At 41.2% G+C, this 10,234-nt stretch overlaps 1 protein-coding gene across 1 annotated transcript in view; it reads left to right on the forward strand.

Annotated features, from left to right (window-relative positions):
* Positions 1–954: 954 nt before the first annotated feature.
* PLCB1 (phospholipase C, beta 1 (phosphoinositide-specific)) overlaps positions 955–10,234 on the forward strand; it is a gene marked incomplete at both ends in the record, with an annotated part of 90,865 nt that continues 81,585 nt past the window's right edge. The window contains 2 exons of the mRNA XM_009074021.1: positions 955–1,095; positions 8,615–8,694. Of these exons, the coding sequence (XP_009072269.1) occupies positions 955–1,095; positions 8,615–8,694 (221 nt within the window). The remainder of the gene's footprint in view (positions 1,096–8,614; positions 8,695–10,234) is intronic.

The raw sequence follows: 10,234 nt of genomic DNA on the forward strand, positions 1-10,234 counted from the left end.
GCATTTCTTGGAAATGCTGCAGCTTAATAGAAATTAGTAGAGTCACAACCTGAAATTTTTACTCACACACTTATGTTGCCAGTGAAGCTGAGGTTTAGGCTATTAATGGCTGATGAAAATAATTGAATGTATTTTTCTTTTGCAGAAATGTTATGTAGGCATTTCTGTATCAAGCACTGGCACAGGCTGCTCAGGGAAGTGACTGAGTCACCATCCCTGGAGGTATTTAATGGACATGCAGATATGGCACTTGGGGACATGGTTTGGTTGTGGGATTGGCAGTGCAGGGGGAACAATTGGACTCAATGGTTTTAAAGGTCTTTTCCATCCTACATGATTCTGTATTGGATCTAAACTGAAAAAAATGCTGAAAACTGAATCTAAATGGTATATATCTAATAATTTAAATAATAAATGACCTTTTGAACATGAAGAAAAAAGAGGAAGACATCACTAAAATTACATTATTCATTTCATAGTGTTTAAGACAGTTCATTCCAGAAGTCTTCTTAATTCTTTAGGAAAAACTAAGTTTTCATTTTCAGTTTTATCTAAAATCCATTAAAATCCTAGAGAATCTCTCTGCTGAGGTCAGTAGCTTTTGGACAGATTGTGTTACTCTGATAAGCAATACAGTTTGCATGTGCTTAGCCTCTGAGGCAAAATAAACTGAAAATAGGAGTGTGCAGCCATTAACTGGACAGTTCTTGGTCTGTACAGTACCAATAGAGAGCTCAGCGGCTTTGAAGGATTTACAGAGTGGTTTTATTTTGGGTTAATAACTTTAAATATTTCAATGAGTGATTAACTGGATCAGTAGTGAGTGCCATCATGTTTAAAGTGTTAAAAATAACACAAGTTTTCAAAATTGAAGTATTTGCAAAAATAATCACCTCTTTTAGTCAAAGTATTTGCAAGTGATTTTTAATTAATTCATAATATATTTCTCTGCAGGATCCAAAGCTGCGGGAACTGTTGGACGCTGGGAATGCCGGAGGTCGGCTGGAAAATCGGATGATAACTGTTGTCTATGGTCCAGACCTGGTCAATATATCATACTTGAACTTGGTGGCCTTCCAAGAGGATATAGCAAAGGTAATATATATTCATCTGTCATACAAAATTAATGTTTTCCAAGTAATATTTTGAGATGTGGATAAATGAGATGAAAGTGGAAATTGCCAGGAAATGAACTGCAGTTCTGTTCTAGAGCTGTGCTGCTCAGTTTCCAAGAAGAAATGTGCATTTTTTTTTCTCAAGGAGTTTATTGAGCAAGGTTTATGCTCCTGCTATGTGTGTGCTCATTTTCAAAACATTACTTGTTAAGTCCAAGTAAGCATTGTGAAAATAATGCTACACGCAAATTTTTATTCATGTATAAGATGTTATACTGTGAATCTCCAAACACACATCTATGTCTTTCAGTACTTATCACCTTTTTATGCTTGTTCTAAATGTGTGCAAATTATGGATCATCTGTAAGCACAGAGTTTGTAAATGGTTGACTTTGTAAGGTTGGCCTGTATCAGAATGGTGGGAATCCACAGCTCTCCCCTGTATAGTCAGGTATGTCAGCAATCAGACACCTTGTTCATCTTTGAACACTGACAGAAACAGTCATGTGTGTAAGGTCAGCTTTAAATATCACATTTTGCCTACTGATAGCCCTTGATAAGAATTGTGTAGTCAACATCATTACTTTAGCAAAGTATTTTTTCCATGCAGGTGTACAGTTCCTTCATTTGTGTCCAACACACCACATAAAGCACAGCTATGTGTGCCAAGAAGGTTACAATTGATGTTAGTACATGGTTTGGGTTTGGGGTTTTTTTCTCGTTCTTTCTTTATCTACAAGACTATTCTGTTTAATGAAGTGGGAGCTCTTTGCTTTATCTATTTCAAACTGGCATTCAAAGGTTTCTCCTCCTTCCATTTCCATTCATATGGGTACAGTCTGATGACAGCCTCCAGATAACCACATACAGAACATGCTTTCATACAGTCTGTATCCTCAAGTTCACTAGATTGTGCTAAAAGGACAGATATAGCCGCAGGAAGAAGTTATTTTGTCACCTCACAGGCAACAAAGACTATCAGACTAGGTGCAAAAAGGTCATAGGATAAAAGCCTTAAGCTATGAGGGTATATTTTTGCTTGCCAAGTTTCTATCTCTGCCAATCTTCATTAGCCAATTGGTCGACTTGGCAAAACCACAATTTCCACTCTTTGATATGAAAAGAGAGAAACAAGAAGAGTTTGTGGTGGTCCATGAACTGCTGAGAGGGAAGTGATGATACAACACTGGGAGGAGTGGCTGATCCCTCCTGCCATTCAGAAGGACCTCAACAGGTTGGAGAGATGGGCAGAGCAGAACCACCTGAAATTCAACAAGGGCAAGTGCAGGGTCCTGCACCTGAGGAGGAATAACCCCAAGCACCTGTACAGGTTGGGCACTGACCTGCTGGAGAGCAGCTCTGCAGAGAAGGACCTGGGGATCCTGGTGGACAACAAGTTGTCCATGAGTTGACAGTATGCCCTTGTGGCTAAGAAGGCCAGTGGAATCCTGGGATGCATTTAAGGGTATTGCCAGCAGACTGAGGGAGGTGATCCTACTCAGCCCTCGTGAGGCCTCACCTGGAGTATTGTGTCCAGTTCTGATCTCATCAGTGCAAGAGGGACATGAAGCTCCTGGAGCAGGTCCAGTGGAGGGCAGTGAAGGTGACTGAGAGACTGAAGCACCTTACTTATTAGGAGAGGCTGAGGGAGTTGGGCCTGTTCAGCCTTGAGAAGAGATGACTGACAGGGACCACATTTATATGTTCAAATACATGATGAATGGGAAGTGTCAAGATGATGGCGCCAGACTCTTAAAACCAATAAAACGAGAGGTAACAGGCAAAAACGGATGCACAGGAAGTTGCACAGGAAGTTCCACCTGAATATGAGGAAGAACTTCTTTACGGTGCAAGTCACTGAGCACTGGAACAGGTTGCCCAGAGAGGCTGTGGATTCTTCTTCACTGAAGGTATTCAGGAACCATCTGGGTGCAATCCTGAGCTGTGTGCTCTAGAGTGGCTCTGCTTGAGTAGGGAGGTTGGACCAGATGACCTATTGTGGCCCCTTCCAACCTGATTCTGTGATGTGCTGTCCTCAGACTTGAAAATGTACATCTATACTCTACAGGAGTAGGTGAGAAATCCTAACACTGCAGAAATGAAAGTAATTGAAACAAGTCTTCAGGAAAAAAGTTACTAATTTTATGATGGCAAACAAGAAGTTGTGCTACAGCTTTACCAGCAGAAATTGTTAGGAGCAGGGAAAAGTACCCAAATCAGAAGTGTGTGGACTCCTTCTTCACTTCCCTGTCTGTGCAGCAGTCATAACAGACCCATAATCTATTTTCCAAAATGGAACAGAAATTGGTATTTTAGGGCTATTTCCAGTTTGAGAATGGAACCTTAAAACACAGTGGATAAAATCATACTTTGTAAAAACTTAGTTGGTCTAAATCTTGAGTAATTCTTACCATCTGAGTAACTAAGAGTCTAAGTCTGCCTTTTTATTTGTAAAAGCAATAAAGCAAATACATTAATATTTGATCAGTCAGGCACTGTGGCCTGGGGATGCAGTTTTCAAAGCATTACAGATCAGCTGTGCTTGCTTTGAGGTCTTGTTAAAATATCCTCATTGTTTAAGTGAAAACAGTTTTGATTACTGCAGAATGCATCTAAAAATTCCTCCTTTTTTAACCTGTTTTCCAAGTTTGTATGAGCGAGACCACAGAATCTGCTCCTTATTGTCTCCAAGAGCCTTGTAGTAACTCAGAGAAGTTCTAGTAAATCATTTCTTCAGGCACAAATCATCTCTTCAGGGAACTCTGGGAGGGAATGCAAGTACAAGACATTTTTCAATGCCACCTGTGCAAATTTTGAGCCTTCCTCCTTCTGATGTTCCAGGGAAAGCAAAGCCAATGAAAATCTCCCCCACCTTTCTTTTTCTATTCATTTTTTTTTTTTTTTGGTCAACCCTTCATTTGTGATACCTTATTTTTCAAGTTGTGTGGCAAGTGTTCACCAGTCCTCCCTTAAGGAGAAATGCAAAGTAAAATGTATGGTCTTAGTGAGGCAGCAAAAATTATTCCATTTGGGGGTTTTCTTCCTTTGCACAAGACTTCCTTGTCTGCTACAACTCTGTCTCATCCACTGGTCAAGTTATGGGAAAATTAGAAAAATATGAGTCTTGGGCTATTCAGTTTGTTTCAGGTGCACTAAATAGCTAGAAATGACAATGCATTGTTTTATGTTCACTCCTCCCAGAGAAAGTAACTCATGCACATTAGTGATGAGCTGATGGGCACTGAGCAGATGGTTTGTTCAAGGACTGCAGCTTGAGATTCATTAGGTAATGGTCTAAAGGGCAGATAGAAATGTCGTGAAGATGAAGAGAAGTAGCACTGATACAGCACTCGCTTCTTTTCATACTCATGTGCCTGTGCCTGTCCTGAGATAGGATTTATTTGTGAGCATCCACACAGTGCTGCAGAAGTTAGGATAAAAAAGAGGTTTATTCTCAAATCCTATTCTGAGCAGATGCTCTTTGTCTCCATTCCGAACATGAAGAAGTCCAACCTATCAACCTCTGTCTGCTCTACAGTAGTTCATCCTCTTCCCAAATCCAGCAGCTTCAAAAGCGAACATCTCATTTTTCCCATCTCTTTCCCCTCACTCTCTTATGTGCCTCTCTTGCCAACTCTGTTCTTGCTGCACTGCCAATCCTGGCCTATACAGGCCCCTATCCAGAGCCCAAGGAAATCTGTTTCTCCTCAGTCTGATGAGCTTTGGATAAAATCCATCACTAAGAGCTGATGAATTCCTCCATAAGTAAAATGATGTCATCAAAGATGATTCACAAGTCGCACTGTACTATGCTTTCCAGCTCTTTATTTTTGTAGCTTCCCCAGTGTATGCAAGAGCTAGATCAGTATAATAAAATGCTAAAGCAAACCATACAAAAATTCACATCCATTGGATTTATTTTGTAAAATAAAATTCATAAGGAACTGGAAGTGTCAAATTTCAGCAGCTTTGTTAACCTCCCACCAAAAAGAAATGTGCAAGGAACATTGTGTTCACATGTAGGGTTGAAGAAAGTGTTTTCAGGACTCTGTGCTGTCTCTTCTTATGAAAAAGGTTTCATCTTTTGTGTTGCAATTAACGTCTTATGGTATGTATCCTGGTGCATGTAATAGAAGAGAGAAATTACTTCACTGAGCAACACATTTCCAGATGAACTGCTGCTTGTATGCTACCTGCCAAGCACAGAACAGCTAAATGATTTGTTAGTAAGTTCACAGGAATGATACAAAATGAATTGCAGAACAGCACGCAGCCAAGAGGAGTTCAAATTCTGGGAGCTCTTATCATAATGGCTCTGAGTTGCTTGGCATTGAATGTTGGTGGGTTGGGTGCTTCTACTACCAAACAGCATCAGAGACTTCCAGTCTAGAGTTTGTTGGCACTAGTGCAGTCCTATTTCAAAACCCCCAGATTTATATTTTCCTTTTGTATTGCATCTGTACAGGACTCTGCAGCTGCTGCTGATCCAGAGGCTGTTATAACCTTCCCGCAGTACGCTGTTTTCTTTCCACACATAACAGCTTTCCACCCCGTGGAGTGCTCTCCCCAAGTGCTGTCTTCTGGAATCACTGCTGCTGGTAAAGACAGCAGCAGAGTGCATCATGCACGGAGTTAAGAGTACGGACCTTTCTCTGTACCATGCAGGAAACCCAAGGAAACAGAGCCATTTGGTAGCTAAAGCAGCAAGACACATCATAGCTCACAGCTTGATGCAAACCCATCAAAGTCAGTCCCAAGCATCTCCTTTATTTCTTCGGGTCTGTGCTCAAGGCTGTTGTTTCCCCTCCTGCTGAGGGTTCAGACCAGTGACTGGAAAGATAATGGGCTCCTTGGCAGGATTTCTGAGCTTGGTTTTTTGTCTGCCGCTCTGTGGTGCCTGGAATGAAGACCCTAAAATGGGAGAGACAATGAAAAAGTATCAGTTGTGACTTGTTGACTTGACACCTGCACTACTGGAAACGGCTCAGCCTGCAGGTAGCTCTTAAAATGTTTGGCAAGAGTGATGTGATTGTTTTGAAGAGCCAGGAAAAGCAAGCAAAGGAACATGGCAAGACTGTTTTTATAAATAATGCATATGGCAGGCACATAATAATTTGAGTTCCCCTTATGTTCCTGTCAACAAGCATTTGGACAAAGAGAAGGAAGAGCTGGGCTGTGGAATACTCCTGAAGTGCCCTACTTCTCTTTTCTACAAAATATTTCAGTTTTAAATCCAGCAGAAGCAGGGAGATCAAAACAAAGTCTATCAAGATCTGTTAAAAACCACCATATTTTCAATTTCTAAATATTATTTTGTGTTGCCATTAATCTCTGCAGCAGTTAGTGTCACAGGGAGAAATTTGAGCTGCTATTATTAGTCCTAAACAAAGCAGTGTTTACAAGATGAGCCTATTTTGAGCCTGGAAAAACGAATTGCCAAGAAGAAAAACAGATGCTGCACTTAATATGGTTTCTGTTCCAAGAGTCACAGCAAAGCAGTTGTGTTGTTAACGAACCCAACTCCTCCTCCTCTGCTTTCTCACACCCCTGAATTTTTCAAATTAGACCTAAGAAGGAAAAACAATTCAAGAAGAAAAATGGAAGTGGTCACGAGAGGTGGAGGGGAGGACTATCTCGACAGCACTGGTTTGCCTCCAGAACAAGAAGTCTGTGTCTGAGGGAGGAAGGTTTCTCTGCCAGAAACACCAGTTACAGGAGATATGTTATCTCAGCTGCTTAGGGGTGAGGAGGTAAATGGGATGGACTTGAGGATCTAAGAGTTGAAGGCTATCAGAGGCCATTATAATAGTAGGCATATAGGTAGCCTTATCTATTCCACATTGGGGGTGACTGCGGAGACCAGTTTCAGGAACAAAAAACCCCTTAGCACATAAAAAAAAGGGAAAAAATATAACTTCTGAACCTCTCTCAAATCAATCACCTAGTCACGTGGAAACCTGAGGCTTTGTAGGTAAAACAAACTCATAAGCTCCAAAGTTACATAGGAACATTTGTTTCATTGGAAGTCAATGATATTAATCATTTTCCATTTTTGTCCCAATGAAATCCCCCTTTTTTAAAAATGTTTTCCTTAAGAGCAAGAAAAGCCAAGGAGAAGGGAATACCTCCCAAAGAGTATGCATCTCAGAGGCTGTGTTGCAAAGGGAATTTTGGATTTGGACTGTGAAAGGAAATGGAATTTTGGTTTCATAGAAAACTCAGTAAACTTCATCAAGTGAAACAAAAAAATCACATTATGTACAAAAGCATTGCTTGTTTTCATCCCTTTCTTTTAAAAACGATGAAATGAAGCCAATCCAAAACCACAGTTGTGATTAAAAAGGTTTGCAATTAAAGATTGTAAATAAGAACCAAGTTAGCAAGGAAGAATGTGCTAAAGTTGTTAATGAAAAGCTGCAGGGGAGAACTGCAAGGGAGGAGAGCAGCAGGACAAACAGTGAGAATCTAAACTTATGGATCAGCCTTGCTGGGAACCCAGGAAAGGTCAGGGACCTAAGGAAGGGATTTCAGCAATGTGCATAGAAATAGGAAAAATAAGTTGGGAAAATAAAGGGAGGAAAAGTGAGGGACAGCTGTGGGAAGGGAGTGCCTTCAGGCAGAGATGGGAAGTTTCTGATGAGCAGCTGGAGGACCAATGATGTGAGGGCTGGAACACTTCTTCCGTGAAGACAGGCTGAGAGAGTTGGGGTGGTTCAGCCCGGTGAAGAGAAGGCTCCAGGGAGTCCTTCTAGCACCTTCCAGTACCTTACAGGGGACTACAAGAAAGCTGGAGTGGGATTTTGGACAAGGGTGTGTAGTGATAGGACAAGAGGGAGTGGACTTAAACTGACAGAGGGCAGGTCTAGATTAGATACAGAAAGAAATTCTTCAAGGTGGGAGTGGTGAAGCACTGGCACAGGTTGCCCAGAGAAGCTCTGGATGCTCCATCCCTGGAAGGGTTCAAGGCCAGGCTGGATGGGGCTTGAAGCAACCTGGTCTGGTGGAAGATGTCCTTGTCTGTGGCAGAGGGGTTGGAACGAGATGCTCTTGGACATCCTTTCCAACCCAAACCATTCTGTGATTCTATGACATTTCTTGCCTACATCAAGGTAGCAAGAGGTAATAATACAGTGAAGGATAGGACCACAGTGTAAGGATGTATGGTGCAGGGAAAAGAGCTATTTGGAGTTTCATCTGGCTTGTCCAGATTAATATAAATGTATTCATATATATTTCTGCTGCTTGGGGTTTTTTAAGCTTATTTCTTATGCTGTCTGGTAAGATCTTGGATAGAGTCAGTACTTTTTTTTTCAACCATATTGAATTTTTTTTCAGCATAAGAAAAGCAGGTCTCACAGAAAAGGAGGGAAGCTGTAATTGGAAAAATCAAGTTCAGGCTTTAATTAGGCACTTTGTACTGACAGTATAATTTTCAAAAACATTTTATGTAAGTAAACATCTCAACTAAAGCCTTGTTTAATCACGATTTCTCCTTACAGGAATGGTCAGATGAAGTGTTCAGTTTGGCAACAAATTTGTTGGCACAGAACATGTCCAGGGATGCATTTCTGGAAAAAGCGTAAGTAGCCATTGCATTTAATGCTGTGGGTGTTGCTCTTTGCTCTGCATCATTTTCCTCTTTGCTTGTAAGTCACATTGTCATCTATTGTTGCTGCTTTGATGACTTGTCACTTCTGTAAACACAGGCAGTCTGTTCTTATTGCTTTACAAAGCTTGTTATCTAAAAGTCATTTAAACAAAAATCTTGTTAGGGTTCTTCTTGCAACCTACTAAATCATTGCAGAAAATAACAGAATTAAATGCTATCTTCCCCTTGTATAGCCAAGTTGTAGCTCTAATCTGAAGCTCTCCATTAAAATGAAAGGATATTCTGGACTGAATTGCTTCTGGTTTATTTTCCTTTTCTGCTATTGATCAAAAAAATGAGAAATGCCAGAAGTCCATTTTCCTCGGTCTAATCTCCCTGGTTTTCATGTGATTCAGAGGGAAGCTCGTAATCCATTCATCTAGATTGCTTTGCAGAGTGGACAGATCTTGAGTTGCTTTCAACAGAGTAGAAAAGCTGTTTATGAGAATGTTTGGGGTGAAACACACCTCTGAAAGGAGAGAGAACTAAACCTGAGATTAGCAATTCTCAACTGGATGATAAGTGCATGTGCTGAGGGAGTTTTGTGTGACAGCTTTGAGAACAGTGTAAGGCCTGCCAGAAAGAGATGGTGATGATCTGAGGTACTTGCAGGCCTTTTGGGGTTCTCGGAGGAGATTCGCCCTCCTCAGCCTATGAGTTGGCTGGTTAAAGTCAGCTTACTGTCTCCCCCAAACACCTGTTACTTTCTGCTTACAGGCAGAGGCTCAGTCCAGCTAAATACTAAACTGGGGCTTAGGTTCCTAAAACTTGCCTCCATCTGAAAAGCAAGTTAGCCCATCCTTTTCCTGGACTTCGTAAGGCTGTGCATGGCTAATTTCATTAGATGCACCCATATTTAGTCAGAAGGTTCCCAACTGCTTAACTTTAATCCCATGTACTCATTCATAGGTGCCTATTCTGGGAAGGAGGGATGTGCCTGCATGTGTGTGTTTCCTTCTCATAGTGTTCGTTGTGGTATAGCTGAAGTCATCAGAAGTCCTTGAAGAAACTTTGAAGATTGGATGTTGCAGGAACTACAGCTTTATGCCTGATTAGTGTGTTGGGACATCAGTGATACATTAGGCAAACAATGGACAGGAACATCTAATGTTTCCTTTTGGCTCTGCATGCTCACAATGGAGGAGGCACTGTGCTAACCTGAGCTGGTGAATTCCTAAAGCTCCATGGGTTGTAGATGAATTTTGAGAGGGATTTGATATCATTATTACCTTGCCCATTGCCACTCAAATCCCCGGGTGGCCAGAGGGCTCCTGGCAGGTCTGGAGTGGAGAGGATCATGGCTATACCTGATGGACAATTTCCTATCTAATTTGGAGAAGGAACATGTTATCACACAGTATAGTAGAGCCAGTCTTGTTTGGAGCTATTTTTTGGCGGTTATTCAAGCAATATTAATTAAAGATTAAGTCACTGGACGCACTGCATAGATTCAGTAGCAAGCAAGCGTGGC

Source organism: Acanthisitta chloris, unplaced genomic scaffold, assembly GCF_000695815.1.
Source record: "Acanthisitta chloris isolate BGI_N310 unplaced genomic scaffold, ASM69581v1 scaffold17164, whole genome shotgun sequence".
Classification (NCBI taxonomy): domain Eukaryota; kingdom Metazoa; phylum Chordata; class Aves; order Passeriformes; family Acanthisittidae; genus Acanthisitta; species Acanthisitta chloris.